This window comes from Macaca mulatta, chromosome 7 (assembly GCF_049350105.2).
Source record: "Macaca mulatta isolate MMU2019108-1 chromosome 7, T2T-MMU8v2.0, whole genome shotgun sequence".
Lineage (NCBI taxonomy): Eukaryota > Metazoa > Chordata > Mammalia > Primates > Cercopithecidae > Macaca > Macaca mulatta.
In genome coordinates, this window is record NC_133412.1 from 18,732,602 (window position 1) to 18,757,040 (window position 24,439).

A 24,439-nucleotide genomic window follows, 5' to 3' on the forward strand; every position below is an offset into this window, starting at 1 on the left:
TACAAAAATTAGCTGGGCGTGGTGGCGGGCACCTGTAATCTCAGCTACTCAGGAGGCTGAGGCAGAGAATCGCTTGAACCTGGGAGGTGTGGAGGTTGTAGGGAGCCGAGATCATGCCACTACACTCCAGCCTGGTGACAGAGCAAGACTCCATCACACACACACAAAAAAAATTAGCCAGGTATGGTGGCGCATGACTGTAATCCCAGCTACTCAGGAGGCTGAGGCAGGAGAATTGCTTGAACTGGGGAGGCAGAGGTTGCAGTAAGCCGAGATCACACCACTGCACTCCAGCTTGGGCCACAGAGCAAGACTCCATCTCAAAAAAAAAAAAAAAAACAAAAAAACAAAAACGTAGACCTAAGTGTTAGAACTAAAATTACAAAAGTCTTAGAAGAAACCACAGGAGTAAGTCTCTATGATTTACTGAATTATTGCCTTGGGCAGATCACCTGAGGTCAGGGGTTCAGGACTAGCCTGGCCAACATGGCGAAACCCCATTTTTACTAAAAACACAAAAAAATTAGCCAGACATGGTGGTGTGTGCCTGTAATACCAGCTACTGGGGAGGCTGAGGCAAGAGAATCGCTTGAACCTGGGAGGCAGAGGTTGCAGTGAGCCAAGATTGCACCACTGCACTCCAGCCTAGGCAACAGAGCGGAACTCCATCTCAAAAAAGCAACACAAAATGAAAATAGAAAAATCTAAATGCAACAGAGTGGTAGAAGGCCATTAACGGTCATCTCAGAGATTCTTGCTTTGGATACTCATGTAGGAAATGTTCCTAACAGCAACTGTTCTGAGCAAAAACACTAAATTATTTACATAGTACATTTACATCAGTACTTGCATTCTATGAGATAAAGTACACCAGAGAACCTGGTTTCATGCTGTGTTCCCCTTATCCAGTCCCTCTTAGCAACAGACTTTTTTTGTTTTTGAGACAGAGTCTCACTCTATGGCACAAGCTGGAGTGCAGTGGCGTGATCTCGGCTCACTGCAACCTCTGCCTCCCAGTTCAAGCAATTCTCCTGTCTCAGTCTCCCAAGTAGCTGGGATGACAGGCTTGCGCCACCATGCCCGGCTAACTTTTGTATTTTTAGTAGAGATGGGGTTTCACCATGCTGATCAGGCTAGTCTCGAACTCCAGACCTTAAGTGATCCTCCTGCCTCAGCCTCCCAAAGTGCTGGGATTACAGGCATGAGCCACCGTGCCCGGCCAGCAACAGCATTTCAACTTGTCTTAGAGAATACATACTAGCCAGCTGGGCACAGTGGCTCACGCCTGTAATCTCAGCACTTTGGAAGGCTGAAGCGGGCGGATCACCTGAGGTCAGGAGTTCGAGACCAGCCTGACCAACACGGAGAAACCCTGTCTCTACTAAAAATACAAAATTAGCCGGGCGTGGTGGTGCATGCCTGTAATCCCAGCTACTCGGGAGGCTGATCAAAGGTTGCAGTGAGCCAAGATCGCACTACTGCACACCAGCATGCCAACCTGGGCAACAGAGTGGGATTCCATCTCAAAAGAGAAAAAAAAAAGAGAGAGAGAATACATACTAGCCATTGGTTGGATGCCATTAAAGAAATACTTTATTTTGTCTACATCATTATAGATGCTAGTACCCTTAGAGTAGTAAAACAAAACTACCACATAATCTTTATTTAAAAAGCCTTGGGTTAAGCTCTGGAGAATTTTCATAGGCAAATTCTTCTGTATGGGCTGGATCAGTAAACACTCCAATAAAATCTATCTCCAGAAAGAATGGACCATCCACTTTATCAGCCAAGGTGAATCCTATAGAAGAGATCTAAATTTAAAACAGAGAAATTGATTAAAATCTCATACAGTGATGTACTGATATTATTCCAGGAGTTTAAAATCCCATCAAGTGATGATTATAACTGGGTTTTAATGCTATCAGCCCTTAGGAAATACATACTAGTTCTCACATAGCATACCGTAAGAGGAAATACAAGACTGTTTTTCTTTCCCCATTCAACTTCCTTCCCTCTCCTCATTAGGTAGCGCCACTTAAGACTAGGAAGGACGGCCAGGTGCGGTGGCTCAGGCCTGTAACCCCAACACTGGGAGGCCAAGGTGTGCAGATCATGAGGTCAAGAATTCGAGACCAGCCTGGCCAACATGGTGAAACCTCGTCTCTACTAAGAATACAAAAATTAGCCAAGTGAGGTGGCAAGCACCTGTTAATTCCAGCTACTCGGGAGACTGAGGCAGGAGAATTGCTTGAACCAAGGAGGTGGAATTTGCGGTGAGCCGAGATCATGCCACTACACTCCAGCCTAGGTGACAAAGCAAGACTCTTATCTCAAAAAAAAAAAAAAAAAAAAAAGACTAGTAAGGACAACATGAATGCCTAATGGAGGTTCCTTGAAGTGTTCATAAACTCTTATTTTAAAGCTAAATTAGGAGGGAGGGGACAGGGGAAAAATAGCTAAAGTAAAATGTACGCATGCTAAAAATGATCATTCTAAAATTCCTTCAGGATGGGGTATAGTTCATAGGGGAGGTCTGAGTCAGCCTCTGGCTAGGTTTAAGAGCAGTGGCCCTGAGAAGAAATTTTCATCTGCCAGCTTTCTCAAATGAACTCAGTCTCACCAGAGTTTCGATTCATTAAAAATGATACAGTTCTGAGTGAAAAATACAGGAATATATTACCTTGTCAAGCAGAAGCTCATGCTGAACATCCCGGATTCTTCCTCGATTAGAGAAGAAAAATTTGGAAAAAGGAATCTGAAAGAAGAAACCATTTACTTCATAACTGAAATGTAAGCAATTGAGGCATCTACATGTAATGATAAAACAAGAATTTACATTTATTCTAAAATTATTTAATATATGTATTATGACAAATGGCTAGCCATTTGGATCAAAGATGTAACTCAGGCCAAACAATAAAGGGTTAACTATGAAAAAAATATTTGTAACATTTGTGGAAAAAAGACTAGTACCTAAACACAGCTTTTCTTTTTTCCTGTGGAGAATGGGGTCTCACTTTGTTGCCTGAACCCGGGAGGCAGAAGTTGCAGTAAGCCAAGATCGTGCCATTGCACTCCAGCCTGGGCAACAGAGCTAGACTCTGTCTCAGGAAAAAAAAAAAAAAAAAAGCAAAAAGAATTGTAATATGTTTCCCTTTCTTCCTACATTAGAAACAGAAGAAAAAGAAATGTTCTATTCCTTCTACTCTTGAACTTTTCAAGTGTGCCCTTTTTATTCATCAACTTTATTTTCATATTTCTTCTTTATGTAATTTACTTATTATTAAGCACGATCTTTTAAAACTATATCTGGCTTTGTTTGTTTTTTGTTTTGTTTTGTTTTTGTTTTGAGATAGGGTCTCACTCTGTTACCCAGGCTGGAGTGCAGTGGTGCAATCTTGGCTCACTGCAACTTTTGCCTCCCAGGTTCAAGTGATTCTCCCACCTCAGCCTCCTGAGTAGCTGGGACTATAGGCGCACACCACCACACCCGGCTAATTTTTTTTTTTTTTTTTGATAGAGACGGTGTTTCACCATGTTGACCAGGCTGCTCTTAAACTCCTGAGCTCAAGTAATCTGCCAACCTTGGCCTACAAGCATGAACCACCACACTCTGCCTAAATAATTATACAGAAGCTCTTCAGGATATATTCCTAAATTTTAAAAACACAAACCATAGGTACAGATTATGCTAATTTTATTTTTTGAGTTTAACAAAGGAAGAAAATGGCTGGGCCTGGTTGTGCATGCCTGTAATCCCAGCACTTTGGGAGGCCAACACAGTAGGATCACTTGAGCCCAGCAGTTCAAGACCAGCCTGGGCAACATGGTGAAACCAAGACTCTACTAAAAAAGCAGAAAACTTATCCAGCCATAGTGGTACATCCTTGTAGTCCTGGCTATTTAGGAGGCTAAGGTGGGAGGATCACCTGAGGCCAGGAGGTTGGGGCTGCAGCGAGCGCATGTTGCACTCCAGCATGGGCAACAGAAGTGAGACCCTGTCTCAAATAAACAAATTTTAATTAACATAAATAAAAATAAATTATACATATTAATATTTATTCCAGTAATTTTATCTCTAGGAATATAGCCTATGAAAATAGTTAAGGATGTTTACCTCAGAGTTTGTTCCCACAGTAGAAAATTCTGAAAACAATCTAAATCTACACGTACATAATGAAGAACAAGTTAAGAAAAAAAAATTTTTTTTTTGAGACAGGGTCTTACTCTGTCACCCAGGCTGGAGTGCATGCAGTAGGGTGATCTTAGCTCACGCAGCCTCAACCTCCCAGGCTCAAGCAATCCTCCCACCTCAGCCTCCTGAGTAGGTGGGACTAAAGGCACATGCCACCACACTGGGCTAATTTTTGTATTTTTTGTAGAGACAGGGTTTTGCCATGTTGCTCAGGCTTGTCTTAGACTCCTAGCTTCAAATGATCCACCGCCTCAGCCTCCCAAAGTGCTAGGATTACAGGTGTGAGCCACTGGACCCAGCCAAAATTATTTTCTACTTATATAATATCATGTAGACATTAAAAATGATGTAGAAATATATTTGAAAACAAAGTGGTAAACAATAGTTCAGGGAAAATACTGTATACATGTTATAAAACACCACTGGAAGGGAAAAGTGTGACTAGAAAAGTCTGGAAGATACACGTCAAAAATAGTATTTCATCTCTGGATAGTGGTAGTACAAGATTTTTTTCTGTATTTGCCAAATTTTTTTATAATGAAGTAGTTATTTTGTATAATAATTCATTTTATATATATTACTTAAATACAAGTATATATAATTTGTGTTATATATCTATATTAGTGCATATATATGTACTATGTATTGAATGCTTATTTTGTGCTAGACACTAAGACAAAACTCTAAGTACAGGGGAAACTGGTAGGAACAATATAAGCAAGATTTCTGCTCTCACAGAATTTACGGAATTTAGGGCCAGGTATGGTGGTTCACGCCTATAATCCCAGAACCTTGGGAGGCCGAGGCGGGTGGATCACTTGAGGTCAGGAGTTTGAAACCAGCCTGGCCAACTTGGTGAATGAAACCCCATCTCTACTAAAAATACAAAAATTAGCTGGGCGTTGTGGCACACGCCTGTAGTCCCAGCTACTCGGGAGACTGAGGCAGAAAGATCTCTTGAACCTGGAAGGCAGAGGTTGCCGTGAGCTGAGATCGCGCCACTGCACTCCAGCCTGGGCAATAAGAGTGAGACTCCATCTCAAAAAAAAAGAATTTATATAATTTATGTTCCAGGGAAGGCAGCAGAGTGACAATAAACAGATGAATGAATGAACAAAGTAATTTTAGTTAGTGATAAGTTCTATGAAGAAAGTTATAGGATGGTGGTGTTGAAAGTAACTGGATTAGAGGGTCCGATTTTACTTACAGGAATCAGGAAAGGCCTCTCTGAGGCAACTTTTGAGCCACGAGGTGAATGACAGGAAAGAGAAAGCAGGTGAAGACATGGGGGCAGAGCATTACAGCAGAGCAACACTACGTGCAAAGCTCTGAGATGGAAATGAGGTTGTTGAATCTGACAGACAGAAAAGGGGCTGGTGTGGAGGAGGGAGGTAGGAGGAGAGATGGAAGATGAAGACGGGGGTCCGATATTGTAGGCCCATAGGTCATGTTCAGGAGTTTGGACTTAAGTCTTTTTGTTTTTGTTTTTGTTTTTTTGAGATGGAGTCCCTCTCTGTCGCCCAGGCTGGAGTGCAGTGGCACGATCTTGACTCACTGCAACTTCCACCTCTCAGGTTCAAGCGATTCTCCTGCCTCAGCCTCCTGAGGAGCTGAGACTACAGGCGTGTGCCACCACCTGCAGCTAATTTTTTGTATTTTTAGTAGACACAAGATTTCACCATGTAGGCCAGGCTGGCCTCAAACTCCTGACCTCAAGTGATCTGCCCGTCTCAGCCTCCCAAAGTGCTCAGATTAAAAGTATGAACCACCTAGCCCGGCCTGGACTTTATTCAAATTGTGATGGTTTATTCAAACCACTGAAGGGTCCTGATATGGTTTGGCTGTGTTCCCACCCAAAATCTCGTCTTGAATTGTAATAATCCCGGTGTGTCAAGGGAGGGACCAGGTGAAGTTAACTGAACCATGGGGGTCGTTTCCCCGATACTGTGCTGGTGATAGTGAGTTCTCAGAAGATCTGATGGTTTTATAAGGGGATTTACCCCCTCACTCAGCTCATTCTCCTTCCTGCCATCATGTGAAGAAGGATGTGTTTACTTCCCCTTCTGCCATGACTGTAAGTTACCTAAGGCCTCCCCAGCCCTGCAGAACTGTGTGAGTCAATTAAATCGCTTTCCTTTATAAATTACCCAGTCTCAGGTATTTCTTCATAGTAGCAGCACAAGAACAGACTAACACAGACAGGTTACATGCTTAGGAGGTACATTTACATGCTTAGAAGCATGTAAATGATGTCATCTGAACTATGTTTCAGAAAGATCACTCTGGCTGCTGTGGAGCCAGGATTTTAGTGGGGCAAGAAGACAAACAGGGAAATCAATAATGAAGCTGCTGCAATAATCCAATCACCTGGACCAGGGTGGGAGTAGAAGAGATGGCTAGAAAGGTCAGCTGCTGAGTGTATTTTGCAAGCAGAGGTGACGGGACTCGCTAATAGACTGGATGTGGGGCGAAGGAGAAGAATTCAGGATGACCCTCAAGTATACGACATGAGCAAAATGGGGGCTTTGTGAGATTTTTTTTTTTTTTTTTTTTTTTTTTTTTTTTTGAGACGGAGTCTGGCTCTGTCGCCCGGGCTGGAGTGCAGTGGCCGGATCTCAGCTCACTGCAAGCTCTGCCTCCCGGGTTTACGCCATTCTCCTGCCTCAGCCTCCCGAGTAGCTGGGACTACAGGCGCCCGCCGCCTCGCCTGGCTAGTTTTTTGTATTTTTTAGTAGAGACGGGGTTTCACCGTGTTCGCCAGGATGGTCTCGATCTCCTGACCTCGTGATCCGCCCATCTCGGCCTCCCAAAGTGCTGGGATTACAGGCTTGAGCCACCGCACCCGGCCTTTTTTTTTTTTTTTTTTTTTTGAGACGGAGTCTCACTCTGTTGCCCAGGCTGGAGTGCAGTGGCGCAATCTCACTCAGCTCACTGCAAGCTCCGCCTCCCAGGTTCAAGCGATCCTCCTGCCTCAGCCCCTCTATTAGCTGGGATTACAGGCATGTGCCACCATGCCCAACTAATTTTTTTTTTTTTTTTTGAGACGGACTCTTGCTCTGTCGCCCAGGCTGGAGTGCAGTGGCTAGATCTCAGCTCACTGCAAGCTCTGCCTCCCGAGTTTACCTCACTCTCCTGCCTCAGCCTCCCAAGCAGCTGGGACTACAGGCGCCTGCCACCACGCCCGGCTAGTTTTTTGTATTTTTTAGTACAGACGGGGTTTCACTGGGTTAGCCAGGATGGTCTCGATCTCCTGACCTCGTGATCCGCCTGCCTCAGCCTCCAAAAGTGCTAGGATTACAGGCGTGAGCCACTACGCCCGGCCTTTTTTTTTTTTTTTTTTTTGAGATGGAGTCTCGCTCTGTTGCTAGGCTGGAGTGCAGTGGCACCATCTCGGCTCACTGCAACCTCTGCCTCCCAGGTTCAAGCAATTCTCCTGCCTCAGCCTTCTGAGTTCTGGGACTACAGGCGCGCGCCACCATACCCAACTAATTTTTGTATTTTTAGTAGAGACAGAGTTTCACCATGTTGGCCAGGATGGTCTCAATCTCTTGAGCTCGTGATCTGCCCACCTCGTCCTCCCAAAGTGCTGGGATTACAGGCGTGCGCCATGGCGCCTGGCCTCTAATTTTTGTATTTTTAGTAGACACAGGGTTTTGCCATGTTAGCCAGGCTGGTCTCGAACTCCTGATCTCAGATGATCACCCACCTTGGCCTCCCAAAGTGCTGGGATTATAGACATGAGCCACCACACCTGGCCTAGGACACCAACTTTTTTTTTTTTTTTTTTTTTTTTTTTGAGACAGAGTTTGGCTCTTGTTGCCCAGGCTGGAGTGCAATGGCAAAATCTTGGCTCACCGAAACCTCCGCCTCCCGGGTTCAAGCAATTCTCCTGCCTCAGCCTCCCAAGTAGCTGGGATTACAGGCACGTGCCACCACGCCCAGCTAATTTTGTATTTTTTTCAGTAGAGAAAGGGTTTCTCCATGTTGGTCAGGCTGATGTCGAACTCCCGACCTCAGGTGATCCACCTGCCTGGGCCTCCTAAATTGCTAGGATTATAGGCGTGAGCCACCATGCCCGGCCAAGACCTCATTTTTTTAAACAATGAAGACTTATGCTGTACCTTGACCTCCTGCCAGTAGGGTCCACCACGGGTGAACATGAAGTAACTATACATCTGATTCGTCCTCTGGAGGAAATCTGTGTCCTCCTTGATATTCACCATCCAAGGCCGACCATCCCCACGTACACGGAGATACAGAGTATTGAACTGCGACCAATCATAAGACAACTTCCTCTCAAAAGCACCCTACGATATTGAAAGGAAAGTTAATTGCACCTCCTTCTCCACTATCAGCAAAATGTGAGTCATCACCAAGTCAGCATCATCAACAGGATTCACTAACCATTTTTCTGACTTTCTGCCCCATAAGAAGGCAGATAAACCCAGTGATTATTATTTTAGCACAAAATACTGACTTAGTTATATGTTTCTAAGGTAATGTTCAACACACAACTGGCCCAGGACAGTGTTTACATGGGGTAGGCACTCACCTGTGTTCACTGAATGGAAATGAATGTATTTCCTTTACCTGGTCCTATGGAGCAATGACTTTTTTCTCTTTTTCTTTTTTTGAGACGAAGTTTCGCTCTTGTTACCCAGGCTGGAGTGCAATGGCACGATCTCAGCTTACCACAACCTCTGCCTCCCGAGTTCAAGTAATTCTGCCGCAGCCTCCCGAGTAGCTGGAATTACAGGCATGCACCACCATGCCCAGCTAATTTTTTGTATTTTTAGTAGAAACGGGGTTTCTCCATGTTGGTCAGGCTGGTCTCGAACTCCCGACCTCAGGTGATCCACCCGCCTCGGCCTCCCAAAGTGCTGGGATTACAGGCATGAGCCACCGCGCCCGGCCAAGGAGCGGTGATTTCTGAGTGGCCTATTTTATGACAACTGCCTTTCCACAAGTCAGAAAACTATAGAGAAAAGAGCTTAAGTTTTAAAAGTGATATTTAACAACAGTGGCTAGCATCCATTGAATATGTGCATTAAATAATTTGCATGCATAATTTAATCCTCACAACAGTGCTATGATAGGTTATTAGCATCTTACCCCGTTTTACAGATAAACAAACTAAGCACTCAGCTAATAAGTGGTATATCCAATGCTGTTTAACTCCAAAATCTGTGTGCTTAACAACTATCTATACTGCCTCTCTCTTCAAAAGTGGAATTTAGTTCATTTCCAAAGGCATTTAGTTACAGCAATCTCAAGGGTACTCTGATGTCGAGAACACCAAAGTCTAGATATAAACTAATATTTATTATCCGTGTAACTTTGGACAAGTTACTAAATCTATCCAACTCTGTTTCCTCATCCATAAACCTGGGATGATCTTACCTCAGGAGACTGTTGTGAGGAATAAATGGGATAATATAAAGTGCTTAGCACAAGGACTGGCACATCACGCTTAATAAATGTTATCTACTATTTTCATTATTCCAAAATGAATATTTGGGCCAGGCACAGTGGCTCACACCTGTAATCCCAGCACTCTGGGAGGCCAAGCGGGGGGGGGCGTGGATCACCCGAGGTCAGGAGTTCAAGACCAGCCTGGCCAACATGGTGAAACCCTGTCTGTACTAAAAATACAAAAAATTAGCCAGGCATGGTGGCATGCACCAGTAGTCCCAGCTACTCAGGAGGCTGAGGCAGGAGAATCACTTGAACCTGGAGAGCAGAAGTTGCAGTGAGCCAAGATCATGCCACTGCACTCCAGCCTGGGTGACAGAGCAAGACTCCGTTTCAAAAAAAAAAAAGAAAGCCACAGGCTGACCCTACATCAACTCTATAAAACCCCCAGCCATTACAGAGGCAGTGGTCTTTGTTAGAGGAGATGAAAATCTCTCCAAAAATCTTTCAAATGTCTAACCGCTCAGGATTCCTGAAACATAACAATGCTGGTTCCTGGCCCAAAGCAATGCCCAGAAACAAGTAACTCCTCCTCCTCAGAAACCACTTCCCCCTTGTGCTTCCACTTTACACTTGTGCCAATACTTATCTCCAAACACAGGTGAGGCGCCAAATATAACATGCCAGGTGTTTTCATTTATAGAAACAAAAGCTATCTTCTTTTTTTTTTTTTTTGGAGACGGAGTCTTGCTCTGTCGCCCAGGCTGGAGTGCAGTGGCGCGATCTCGGCTCACTGCAAGCTCCGCCTCCCGGGTTCACGCCATTCTCCTGCCTCAGCCTCCCGAGTAGCTGGGACTACAGGCGCCCACAACCGCGCCCGGCTAATTTTTTTGTATTTTTAGTAGAGACGGGGTTTCACCGTGGTCTCGATCTCCTGACCTTGTGATCCGCCCGCCTCGGCCTCCCAAAGTGCTGGGATTACAGGCGTGAGCCACCGCGCCCGGCCACAAAAGCTATCTTCTATAGTTTATGCTACAATGAAGTTTACCCCTGTTCACTAGAAAATGATGCCGCCTGGGCCTCACCTACCCTTGGAATCCTGGATATCATTGCACAGTACCCACTGCGGGCAGACTCCCCGTCCTGAGGTGCCTCAGAGCTCAGAGTTCCATAGAGCAGTGCACTTTGGTTATTCTTGCCCATTTTCAAAAACACTTCACTTCTGCCTCCAATCGTCTTATCAGAAGTCACTCTCCACTTATCCAAATCTTCTTTCCCGCGGAACTGCCAGACAACCTTGGCTTGTTCCAGCAAGGCCTCTTGCAGAGGGCGGCCTTCCGGTCCCTTCCAATGATTCACAATTTCATCCTTCAAACGCCTAAAATGGTCCATTGCTTCATCTCTAATTGCTTTATCGAAACTAACATCAGGTTTCTCCTCAGGACAAGTTATATCCAAAGCAGCTTCTTTCTGGTGATGTCCTTGCAAACCCCCTTCAGTCTTCCTCTGTGAGGAGGCTTTGCCAGGAGAAGCCACTGGTTTCTGAAGACTACTGGAATAGTCTGCAAAGCGAATACTCAAAAGTGGATGCAAGGCAGAAGTTGGCTTAGAGCATTTTCTGAGAATATAAGTACCACGCAGCACTTTGTGAAACAAAGCCATGGTACAAAAAAATCAAAACGTAAGTTTCTTCCTGGGCTACCAAGGGCTACGAAGAAGCTTCAGCAAATAGCCCAATTCTACCTGTAACAGAAGAGACATTGAAGAATTATCAGTATAGCAATGAACGCATCACAATTTCAAATTCAACAGAAATCAGGTATTTTGTAATTTGTTAACTTATTTTGTTTATTATTATTATTATTATCATTATTATTTGAGACAAGGTCTTGCTCTGTGGCCCAGGCTGGAGTGCAGTGGCACAATCACAGCTCATTTTAGCCTCTCTACTTTCTGGAGTCAAGTGATCCTCCCATCTCAGCCTCCCAAGTAGCTGGGATTACAAGCACACACCACCACACCCACCTAATTTTTAAATTTTTTGTAGAAATGGATCTCCCTGTCCAGGCGCAGTGGCTCACACTTGTAATCCCAGCACTTTGGGAGGCTGACGCGGGTAGATCACGAGGTCAAGAGATCAAGACCATCCTGGCCAACATGGTGAAACCCTGTCTCCACTAAAAACACAAAAATTAGCTGGGTGTGGTGGTGCGTGCCTGTAATCCCAGCTACTAAGGAGGCTGGGGCAGGAGAATTTCTTGAACCTGGGAGGAGGAGGTTGCAGTAAGCCAAGATCGTGCCACTGCACACTCCAGCCTGGCAACAGAGTGAGACTTTGTCCCCCAAAAAAAAAAAAGAAAAGAAAAAGAAATGGATCTCCCTGTGTTGCCCATGATGGTTTTGAACTCCTGGGATCCAGTGATTCTCCCCTCAGCTTCCCAAAGTGCTGGGTTGCAGGAATGACGCACCATCCCCGATCTTTTTTTTTTTTTCTCTTTTCACAAAAGAGTGGGTCAGGCCGGGTGCGGTGGCTCACGCCTGTAATCTCTACACTTTGGGAGGCCGAGGCGGATGGATCACCTGAGGTCAGGAGTTCAAGACCAGCCTTGACAACATGGTGAAACCCCATCTCTACTAAAAATAATCCAGGCGTGGTGGCAGACGCCTATAATCCCAGCTACTCAGGAGCCTTAGGCAAGAGAATCACTTGAACCCGGGAGGCAGAGGTTGCAGTAAGCCGAGATCGCACCACTGCACTCCAGCCTGGACAACAAGAGCAAAATTCCATGTGAAAAAAAAAAAAAGAGAGAGAGACAGGGTCTTGCTCTGTCACCCAGGCTGCCACGCTGTGGCAAGATCAATAGCTCATTGTATCCCTGAACTCCTGGGCCCTGGGCTGAAATGATCCTCCCACCTCAGCCTCCAAGGTAACTGAGACAACAGGTGCACACCACCATGCCCAGCTAATTTTTTAAAAAAATGTTGGCCAGGCGCGGTGGCTCACGCCTATAATCCCAGCACTTTGGGAGTCCAAGGTGGGCAGATCACTTGAGGTCAGGAGTTCAAGACCAGCCTGGCCAACCTGGTGAAACCCCATCTCTACTAAAAATACAAAAATGAGTTGGGCGTTGTGGAGAGCGCCTGTAATCCCAGCTACTGGGGAGGCTGAGGCAGGAGAATCACTTGTACCCAGGAGGCAGAGGTTGCAATGAGCTGAGATCACACCATTGCACTCCAGCCTAGGCAACAAGAGTGAAACTCCATCTCAAAAAAAAAAAAAAAATTGTAGCCCACCACGGCGGCTCACACCTGTAATCCCAGCACTCCGAGAATCTGAGGCAGGCAGATGACTTGTCAGGAGTTGGAGACCAGCCTGCCCAACATGGTAAAACCCCATCTCCACTAAAAATACAGAAATTGGCCCAGTGTGCTGGCTCATGGCTGTAATCCCAACACTTTGGGAGGCCAAGGCAGGCAGACCACCTGAGGTCAGGAGTTCAAGACCAGCCTGACCAACATGGTGAAACCCCTACAGAAAATACAAACAATTAGCTGGGAATGGTGGCCCATGCCTGTAATCCCAGCTACTTGGGAGGCCTAGGCATGAGAATTGCTTGAACCCAGGAGGCAGAGGTTGCAGTGAGCGGAGATCGTGCCACTGCACTCCAGCCTGGGTGACAGAGTAAGACTTCACCTCAAAAAAAAAAAAAAAAAAAAAATTAGCTGGGAATGGTGCTGGGCACCTGTAACCCCACCTACTCGGAAGGCGGAGGCAGGAGAATCACTTGAACCTGGGAGGCAGAGGCTGCAATGAGCCAAGACTGCGCCATCGCACTCCAGCCTGGGCAACAAAAGTGAAACTCCGTCTCAAAAAAATACATATACAAAAATTAGCTGGGTGTGGTGGCAGGTACCTATAGCATGGTGGCAGGCACCTATAATCCCAGCTACTTGGGAGGCTGAAGCAGGAGAATCGCTTGAACCCAGGAGTGGGAGGTTGCAGTGAGCCAAGATCAGGTCACTGCACTCCAGCCTGGGTGACAGAGCAAGACTCTGTCTAAAAAATAAATAAATAAATAAATAAATAAAAATAAAAAATTGTAAGACCAGGCGCAGTGGCTTATGCCTGTAATCCCGACACTTTGGGAGGCCAAGGCGGGTGGATGACAAGGTCAGGAGTTCGAGGCCAGCTTGACCAACATGGAGAAACCCCATCTCTACTAAAAATACAAAATTAGCCGGGTGTGGTGGTGCATGACTGTAATCCCAGCTACTCAGGAGGCTGAGGCAGGAGAATCGCATGAACCCAGGAGGTGGAGGTTGTGGTGAGCCAAGATCATGCCATTGCACTCCAGCCTGGACCACAAGAGCAAAACTCCATCTAAAAAAAAAAAAAAGATAGAGATGAGGTCTTGCTAGGTTGCTCAGACTGGTCTCCAGCTCCTGGGTTCAAGTGATCCTCCTGCCTCAGCCTCTGGAGTACCTGGGATTACAGGCATGAGCCACTGCACCTGATGAATACTACTCCCAATACTTTTTTTTTTTTTTTTTTTTGAGACAGAGTCTCACTCTGTAACCCAGGCTGGAGTGCGGTGGCGCGATCTCAGCTCACTGAAGCTCCACCTCCCGGGTTCACGCCATTCTCCTGCCTCAGCCTCCCAAGTAGCTGAGACTACAGGTACCCAACACCACGCCTGACTAATTTTTTTTTTTCTTTTTTGTATTTTTAGTAGAGACGGGGTTTCACCGTGTTAGCCAGGATGGTCTCAATCTCCTGACCACGTGATCCGCCTGCCTTGGCCTCCCAAAGTGCTGGGATTACAGGCGTGAGCCATAGCGCCCAGCCCACTCCTAATACTTTCAAATCACCCTGATATATATTATCTCATGCCATCCACACACAAATCCTATGAAGTCAGGTAGATATTTCCTTTCTATAGGATACAGACACCAATAGGTAAAATGACATTATCCATTTTTTTTTTTTTTTTTTTTTTTGAGACAGAGTCTTGCTCTGTCACCAGGCTGGATATCTTGGCTCACCACAATCTCCGCCTCCTGGGTTCAAGCAATTCTCTTGTCTCAGCCTCCAGAGTAGCAGGGATTACAGACCGGCACCACCATGCCCGGCTAATTTTAATTTTTGTTTTTTGTTTTTTTTTTCAGTAGAGATGAGGTTTCGCCGTGTTGGCCAGACTGGTCTTGAACTCCTGACCTCAGGTGATGCGCCCATGTGGGCCTCCCAAAGTGCTGGGATTACAGGCATCAGCCACCACGCCCGACCTTCTTTTTTTTTTTTTTGAGATGGAGTCTGGCTCTGTCACCCAGGTTGGAGTGCAATGGCACGATCTTGGCTCACTGCAACCTCTGCCTCCCGGGTTCAAGTGCTTCTCCTGCCTCTGCTTCCCGAGTAGCTGAGATTACAGGTACCCACCACCACGACCAGCTTTTTTTTTTTTTTTTAAGACAGAGTCCAGCTTTGTCACCCAAGTTGGAGTGCAGTTGCGCGATCTCGGCTCACTGTAACCTCCACCTCCTGGTTTCAAGCAATTCTCTTGCCTGAGCCGCTGGAATTACAGGTGTGCGCCACCACTCCCAGCTAATTTTTGTATTTTTAGTACAGACAGGGTTTCACCATGTTGGCCAAGCTGGTCTCGAACTCCTGACCTCAAGTGATCCGCCCACCTTGGCCTCCCAAAGTGCTGGGATTACAGGCGTGAGCCACCGCGCCCAGCCGACATTATCAATAAGGTTTGCTAATAAATCAAAATCATGTAAACAGTATGTTTTCACATGTATTATAAACGTAAAGGAACCAGGAAAAATTAACAGTTGATCTGAGATCCTGCAATTATGGATAATATTTAAATTCCCCCGCGCCGGTTGCACTTAAATGATTTACACATTTAAGTTACAAAATTATTTACCTCTACACATACAGAAATTTTAGAAACAAATGATAGCTCATAAAATATTTTGCAAACCCTCCGTAGTGTTATTTCTCTAGTAATATAACTTTAATTATAAATGCTTTGTTTCATTTTTTTTTTCTACCAGTAAATAGAAAATCTAACCTATTAACTGAACAATACCGCCCTGAGGTTGACGGTGGGTTTTGACAACATAATCCACGCAGCTAGAAGTGAGTCGAATTAGTAAAGATATCCACGGCTTACCATGTGCCAGAAACTGCTCTAAGGGTTTCACTGACGGCTCACAACAATCCTCAGAGAGGAACTATTATTATTTCAATTATGGAGACGAGGAAACCGACGTTCCAAGACTAATTTACCCGAGGTCACTGAGGTAGTGAGTGGCAAAACTCTTCCGCCTTGGCGTTTACCTCCGGCACTCACGGCCTGGCCTCCGAAGGCTAGACCTTCGCCGCGGTGGGGAGGCCCCGCAACCCTCAACTGCCAGGGCTCTGTCGCCTCCCCACACCCGGGACACATCAAACGCCGACCTACCACCGCTTACCTCCCCGAGCCTATAGTGTGGTTTCCAACCAGAAGCCACTTTTCACTTATAGGTCCATCTGTTTTTCCCTTCCGATGCCAAACAAGGCGTCAGAACACTAAAGTTCCGGCCGGGTACAGAAGCCCAGGAAGGAGAGCGAGGACCCGGTAGTCCAGCCAACAGAGGTTTTTGGAGGTTTTTGGTCCACTTGGTCGCCAGTTGTAAGGAAGTAGTGAGGATTCGGATAAGTTTTTCGCCTCTCCTTTCTGTATCCTTTCGGGCGGCAACTCTATCTCTGCGTCTTTTTTTTTTTGAGACGGAGTCTCTGTCGCTAGGCTGAGTGCAGTGGCACCGTCTCGGCTCACTACAACTTCCGCCTCCCGGGTTCGAGCGATTCTCCTGCCTCAACCTCCCGAGTAGTTGGGATTACAGGTGTACGCCATCAAGCCCGGCTAATTTTTTTATTTTTAGTAGAGGCGGGGTTTCACCATGTTGGCCAGGATGATCTCGATCACCTGACCTCGTGATCGACCCGCCTCAGCCTCCCAAAGTGCTGAGATTACAGGCTTGAGCCACCGCGCCCCGCCTCCTATAGAACCCAGTTATTGCTAACGCACCTGCGCCCCCACTTGGCGCCTGTATCCCTTCTTTCCTTATCTGTCCCCTCAGTCTCCACAAGAACTACCTGAGGCCTCAAGAGGCCGGTTCTACTGGAATTGCCCCCATGAATTCTTGAGGACCCACCATGCACCTGGACAGCAGCACCTCCTACCAGCCCTTCCCCAGTCCTGCCCCACAGGGTCGCCAGTTCCTCAGGGCATCTGTTTGTACCTTGTGCACACCTCTGGTAAAGCACTTTCTTTTTTCTTTTTTTTTCTTTCTTTTTTTTTTTTTTTTTTTTTTTTTTTTTGAGACGGTGGAGCCTCACTCTGTTGCCCAGGCTGGAGTGCAGTGGCGCGATCTGCAACCTCCGACTCCTGGGTTGGAACAGTTCTCCTGCCTCAGCCTCCCGAGTAGCTGGGATTACAGGTGTGTGCCACCACACCCGGCTAATTTTTGTATTTTTAGTAAAGACAGGGTTTCGCCATGTTGGCCAGGCTGGTCTTGAACTCCTGACCTCATGATCCACCCACCTCGGCCTCCCAAAGTGCTGGTATTACAGGCGTAAGCCACCGTGCCAGGCCAAAGCACTTAAACATTGTTTGTTTGGTTTTTTTTCTTGCTGCCAGGGAAGACAGAATCAACACTGTAGCTTAATTATTCACTCACTTCTCACTTCCTCCGCCACGCTGTGAGCTTTCTTGGGTCCAGACTGCGCTGTTTTTCCTTAACCAGAATGTCCCATAGCGGCGGGAATTTAGTGCTCAGTGTGAATTTGAGAGCATGTACTTCAGTAACACCTTTGTTCTCTAAGGTTCCAAAGGAGCTCACCAAATACAATAGCCCTTTCCATGTTTTCTCCATCACTAGTTTCTGGGCCGCCTCCTCTTCCTCAAATTCTGCTTGGCTTCTCTAGACTCTACAGTTGCTTCCTCAAACCTTCCCTTTCTGCCCCCATCACTGACTCTTCTATTATCTTCCCACAACCTTTAATGCGGGCTGTCTCCATGGCCCATCCTGCGCCTACTTGTTTTCTAGTTTGAAAAATATAAGTTATCGGCCAGGCGCGATGGCTCACGCCTGTAATCCCAGCACTTTGGGAGGCCGAGGCGGGCGGATTGCAAGGTCAGGAGATCGAGACCATCCTGGCTAACACGATGAAACCCCGTCTCTACTAAAAATACAAAAATTAGCTGGGCGTGGTGGCGGGCGCCTGTAGTCCCAGCTACTCAGGAGGCTGAGGCAGGAGAATGGTGTGAACCCGGGAGATGGAGCTTGCAGTGAGTGAGATCATGCCACTGCACTCCAGCCTGGGCACACAGAGCGTGACTCCGTCTCAACAACACCACCAACAACAAAAACTCGAAATGTCTTTTTGTTGTTTTTTAGGAAACGCCCTTGAGTAATAAAAAAAACTAAATGTCTAAAACTAAATGTGTCATTTTTCCTCATACTAATTCCTCCTCTTATCTCCCTATTTCTGTAAATGGCCACATCCTTCTAGGCTGGAAATCCTTGACTGTCCTTGGCTCCTCTCCTTAAAATCTTCTCTTATTGATTCTAAATCCTGTTGCACTCTCTTGCTGTTTTTGATGTTTGATCTCTTCACGCCTTCTTTCCAAACCCACTGACACGTTTCTTGTTTTTTTGGTTTTTAAAATATAGTAGCCATCCTAATGAGTGTGAAGTGGTATCTCATTTTGATTTTGATTTGCATTTCTCTAATAATTAGTTGTTTGCTGCTTTTTTTTTTTTTTTTTTTTTTTTTTTGAGCCACAGTCTTCCTCCCTCACCCAGGCTGGAGTGCAGTGGCACAGTCTCGGCTCACTGCAACCCCCGCCTCCCAGGTTCAAGTGATTCTCCTGCCTCAGCCTCCCAAGTAGCTGGGATTAGAGGTGCATGCCACCACACCGAGCTAATTATTGTATTTTTAGTAGAGACAGGGTTCCGCCATGTTGGCCAGGATGGTCTCAAACTCCTGACCTCAGTTGATCCACCCACCTCAGCCATCCAAAGTGCTGGGATCACAGGCGTGAACCACTGTGCCCGACCTGTTTTTTGTTTTTTTGAGACAGAGTCTTGCTCTGTCGCCCAGGCCAAGGTGCAGTGGCCCGATCTTGGCTCACTGCAACCTCTGCCTCCCAGGTTCAAGCGATTCTCCTGCCTCAGCCTCCTGAGTAGCTGGAACTACAGGCATGCACCACCACACCCAGCTAAGTTTTGTCATTTTAGTAGAGACAGGGTTTTACCATGTTGGCCAGGCTGGTCTTGAATGCCTGACCTCAGGTGATCCACCCACCTTGGCCTCCCAAAGTGCTGGGATTACAGGTGTGAGTCACTGCGCCCCGCCAGGATAGGTTTTTATTTTATTTTATTTTATTTTTTTAAGCTGCTGAGTTTGTGTTAAGCAGGATCCTGTCATTTCCAATCAATATTAAATGAAATAATATATATAAAATGTTTGCATAATTCTTGAAATTATTTGGTAAATGTGCAAAAAAGCTAGCTATTATCGCTGCACTCTAGGACAGTGTTCAACAAGTACACAGTCCAGTAGAGGCATGTCATCAAACAAATAACTGCAGCACAGTTAGAAACTATAGTAGAGGGAGGTATTAGGTACAAGACTGGCCCAAAGAAGGGTGTAATGAGTACTTATGGGCTAGACATTGAGTTTAACACTTCTCAGGCATTTTCTCTTTTCATTCTCAGAACAATTCTGTGAAGTAGGTACTCATATTACACCTATTTCCCAAGTAAGAAAACAGATGTTAAGTAACATGCTAGTCACATGCTTGTCACAGCTGTTGAAGTGGCAGAGCTGGGATTCAAACCATGTCTGTCTGCTAAATCCAGGATACATGCTCATTATTCATTACATTGTATCATGTCTGCTTCTCTGAGTTAGCTAGTAGTTCCTAGAGGAAGAACATGAACTGAGCATTGAAGGATAAGGCATTTAACAGACAGATGAGAGGCAGAAGGGCACTCCAGGTGAGGGAACATGTATATGCAAAGGCAGGGAGTTACGAAACAGACCGTGTGCCCGCAGAAATGGAAGACTGCCGCTTGTCAGAATAGTGATGATTTCTACTGTCTCTCTTTTTTTTTTTCCCCCAGACGGAGTCTCCCTCTGTCGCCAGACTGGAGTGCAGTGGCACAATCTCAGCTCACTGCAACCTCTGCCTTCCAGGTTCAAGTGATTCTCCTGCCTCCTGAGTAACTGGGACTACAGGGGCGTGCCATCACGCCCAGCTAATTTTTGTATTTTTAGTAGAGACAGGGTTTCACCATGTTGGTCAGGATGGTCTCCATCTCTTGACCTCATAATCTGCCCACCTCGGCCTCCCAAAGTGCTGGGATTCCAGGCGTGAGCCATCGCACCAGCCCGATGTCTACTGTCTAAAAGCAACATAGAGTCAAGCCCAGGGATATGCACTTACAATACCATATCTCTTAAGACTTACCATGGGCTGGCCGGGCACGGTGGCTCACGCCTGTAATCCCGGCACTTTGGGAGGCCAAGGCAGATGACTCACCTGAGTTCAGAAGTTTGACACCAACCTGACCAACATGGAAAAACCCCGTCTCTACTCATACAAAATTAGCCGGGCATGGGGGCGCACGCCTGTAATCCCAGCTACTTGGGAGGCTGAGGCAGGATAATTGCTTGAACCCAGGAGGTGGAGCTTGCAGTGAGCCGAGATCGTGCCACTGGACTCCAGCCTGGGCGACAGAGCGAGACTCCGTCTCAAAAAACAAAAAAAAAATCACCACAATCTTGTAAGACAGATGTTATTTCCCTCCTTTACCCCTGAAGGGAATGAAACTCAGAGAGGTTAGGTGACCCAACCGAGTTCACAGAGATAAGCGAGTGGCCTCTGAATGCAGGTCTGGTAAGCTCTATGCACCAATTTGGATTGAAGGATGAGGTGAGAGCAGGAGAGGGAAGCAGGATAGCAGTTTCTCAACTATTTTTTGCTGTGACCCACAACGAGAAACGTAATTTACTATGATCTAGTGTATACATACATATATATGTGGTGGCATTTTCTAGCACTCACCCACATCCACTTAGTCTGTACTTCTGGGCATATTGGAGGATAATACTTCTCTGCCTCTTTGCAATTAGGCAGTCACATGACTAGCTCTGGCCAATAGATTATGAGCAGAAGTGACATTTATCATTCCTGGCCAAAGCATTTCATTTCACGTTCAAGAGCATCCAGTGAGGCCGGGCCCGGTGGCTCATATCTGCGATCCCAACACTTTGGGAGACCAAGGCAGGCGGATCATTTCAGGTCAGGAGTTCGAGACCAGCCTGGCCAACATGGGCAAAACACCGTCTCTACTAAAAATACAAAAATTAGCTGAGCATGGTGGCAGGCGCCTGTAACCCCAGCTACTTGGGAGTCTGAGGCAGAAGAATTGCTTGAACTTGGAAGACAGAGGGTGCAATGTGCCAAGATCACGCCACTACACTCCAGCCTGGGCGACAGAATGAAATTGTCTCAAAAAAGAAAAAAAAAAAAAAGATTATCCAGTGTTCTCTTTCCCTGTAGCAGTTATTGTGAAAGCATATATTGAGACTGATGTGCCACAAGACTGAAACACCCTGCATCAATAAAGCAACAAGAAGAGAACAGTTACATCTCTGAGATTTGCAGTAGACTTTGTATGAGTGAAAAATAAGTTTTCCTCTGTTACCCTACTGAGATTTTTGGTACTATTTGTTACTGCAGCAAAACTTAGCCTATCCTGATTTACACAATATATAAATGAAACATACAGGCCAGGCACGGTGGCTCATGCCTGTAATCCCAGTACTTTGGGAGGCCGAGGCAGGTGGATCACCTGAGATCAGGAGTTTGAGACAAGCCTGACCAACATGGAGAAAACCTGTCTCTACTAAAAATACAAAATTAGCTGGGTGTGGTGGCACATGCCTGTAATCCCAGCTACTGGGGAGGCTGAGGCAGGAGAATAGCTTGAACATGGGAGGCAGAGGTTGCTGTGAGCCAAGATTGTGCCATTGCACTCCAGCCTGGGCAAGAAGAGCAAAACTCCGTCCCCCCCGCAAAAAAAAAAGAAATGAAACATACAATACTTCCATTAATCTATGTAATATACTCCAATAGTTTCAATTATATTATATTACTTTTGTTTGTTTGTTTTTGAGACAGGGTCTCACTCTGTTGCCCAGGCCAAAGTGCAGTGGCTTGATCTCAGCTCACTGCAACCTCTACGTCCCAGGTTCAAGAAATTCTCCTGCCTCAGCTTCCCAAGTAGCTGGGATTACAGGCATGTGCCACCATGCCCAGCTAATTGTTGTATTTTTAGTAAAGATGGGGTTTCACCATGTTGGTCAAACTCCTGACCTCAGGTGATGCACCCACCTTGGCCTCCGAACTTGCTAGGATTACAGGCATGAGCCACCAAGCCCAACCTATTATGTTACAATTTAATCATGGTTATTTGGCTGGGTGTGGTGGCTCACGCCTATAATCCTAGCACTTTGGGTCACTAAGGGAAGCAGGTCACTTGAGCCCAGGAGTTCAAGACCAGCCTGGGCTACATAGCAAGACTCAGTCTCTACAATAAAGTAAAATAAAATTTGCCAGGCATGGTGGAACACACCTGTGGCTCCAGCTACTCGGGAGGCTAAGGAGGGAGGATCACTTGAGCCCAAGAGGTCAAGGCTACAGTGAGCCATGACCCCACAACTGAGACCCAGACCCAGACTCTGTCTCAAAAACAAACAAATAAACAAACAAAAAATATGGTTACCTGTGACCACGAAATTTATTTCATGACCTGCAAATCGGTCACCACTCACAGTTTGAAAGTAACTATTAGGCCGGGCGCGGTGGCTCAAGCCTGTAATCCCAGCACTTTGGGAGGCCGAGGCGGGCGGATCACAAGGTCAGGAGATCGAGACCACAGTGAAACCCCGTCTCTATTAAAAATACAAAAAATTAGCCGGGCGCGGTGGCGGGCGCCTGTAGTCCTAGCTACTCAGGAGGCTGAGGCAGGAGAATGGCGTGAACCCAGGAGGCGGAGCTTGCAGTGAGCCGAGATCGCGCCACTGCACTCTAGCCTGGGCAACAGCGTGAGACTCCGTCTCAAAAAAAAAAAAAAAAAAAAAAAAAAGAAAGTAACTATTATAGAGGTGGTCTGGGCCAGACCACAACACAAAGTATATTATACACCAAACCCAAGTTTTTATTTTATCCTGTGGACAAAGGGGTGCTCATGGAAAGGAGAAATACAAACCAGGTTATTTTTAAAATATTCTCTAAGAAGAAGTCACATGATGGCTTTAGGGGATGAAGATGGCATAGAAACTGGGAAGACAGAAAGGACCAAGTGCAGTGGCTCATGCCTGTAATCCAGCAGTTTGGGAGCCTGAGGCAGGAGGATCTTTGAGCCCAGGAGTTCAAGACCAGCCTGAAAAAAAAAAAAAACATATATGTGTGTGTGTGTGTGTATATAATATATCCAAGTGTGATGGAACATGCCTATAGTTTTAGCTACTCCAGAAGCTTAAGATCGAAGGATCACTTGAATCCAGGAGGTCAAGGCTGCAGTGAGCTATGATCCTGTCACTGCACTCCAGTCTAGGCAAAAGAGCAAGACACTGTCTCTAAAAAACAAAAAGAAAAAAAACAAAAAAAAAAAGAAGAAAGAAAAAGGAAAAGAAAGAAAGAAAAAGAAGGTAAGGAGACTAATGCAATACTAATACTATAGATTAAAGTATTAAAGAGGCCGGGCGTGGTGGCTCATACCTGTAATCCCAGCACTTTGGGAGGTCAAGGTGGGTGGATCACTTGAGGTCAGGAGTTAGAGACCAGTCTGGCCAACGTGGTGAAACCCCTCTCTACTAAAAATACAAAAATTAGCCGAGTGTGGTGGTGGGCACTTGTAATCCCAGTTACTCCAGAAGCTGAGGCATAAGAATCACTTGAACCCTGGCCGGGCACGGTGGCTCAAGCCTGTAATCCCAGCACTTTGGGAGGCCGAGACGGGGGGGATCACGAGGTCAGGAGATCGAGACCATCCTGGCTAACACGGTGAAACCCCGTCTCTACTAAAAAAATACAAAAAACTAGCCGGGCGAGATGGCGGGCGCCTGTAGTCCCAGCTACTCGGGAGGCTGAGGCAGGAGAATGGCGTGAACCCAGGAGGCGGAGCTTGCAGTGAGCTGAGATCCGGCCACTGCACTCCAGCCTGGGCGACAGAGTGAGACTCCGTCTCAAAAAAAAAAAAAAAAGAATCACTTGAACCCAAGAGGTGGAGGTCGCAGTGAGCCAGGATCGCACCACTGTACTCTAACCTGGGCGACAGAGAAAGACTCTATCTCAAAAAAGTAAAAAATAAAAATAAATAAATAAATAAATAAATAAATAAAAATAAAGCATTAAAGAGGCAGCAGCAGTGGGGATAAATAAAGGGGATAGTAAGATGTATTAAGAAGACAGAATCATGGCCCGGCACAGTGGCTCATGCCTGTAATCCCAGCACTTTGGGAGGCCGAGGCCAGCGGATCATGAGGTCACGAGTTCGAGACCAGACTGAGCAACATGGTGAAACCTTGTCTCTACTTAAAAATACAAAAATTAGCCAGGCTTGGTAGCATGTACCTGTAATCCCAGCTACTCAGGAGGCTGAGGCCGGAGAATTGCTTGAACCTGGGAGGCAGAGGTTGCAGTGAGCCAAGATCATGCCACTGCACTCCAGCCTGGGCGACAGAGCAAGATTCTGTCTCAAAAAAAAAAG

General features: G+C 46.2%; 1 protein-coding gene across 2 annotated transcripts; it reads right to left on the reverse strand.

The window, feature by feature from the left end:
* Positions 1–1,570: 1,570 nt before the first annotated feature.
* Positions 1,571–16,531, reverse strand: NDUFAF1 (NADH:ubiquinone oxidoreductase complex assembly factor 1). 2 transcript variants are annotated; one of them, XM_015141983.3, is made up of 5 exons: positions 16,085–16,531; positions 10,697–11,350; positions 8,317–8,502; positions 2,681–2,755; positions 1,571–1,811 (listed from the first exon to the last, which is right to left on the reverse strand). In XM_015141983.3, exons 2-5 carry the CDS (start codon positions 11,267–11,269, stop codon positions 1,662–1,664), a joined length of 984 nt encoding a protein of 327 aa, XP_014997469.2. In that variant the 5' UTR covers positions 11,270–11,350; positions 16,085–16,531; the 3' UTR covers positions 1,571–1,661. The 2 variants fall into 2 exon arrangements, with proteins under 2 accessions (XP_014997469.2, XP_014997468.2); XM_015141982.3 differs by lacking the exon at positions 16,085–16,531 and adding an exon at positions 15,784–16,042.
* Positions 16,532–24,439: the final 7,908 nt, after the last annotated feature.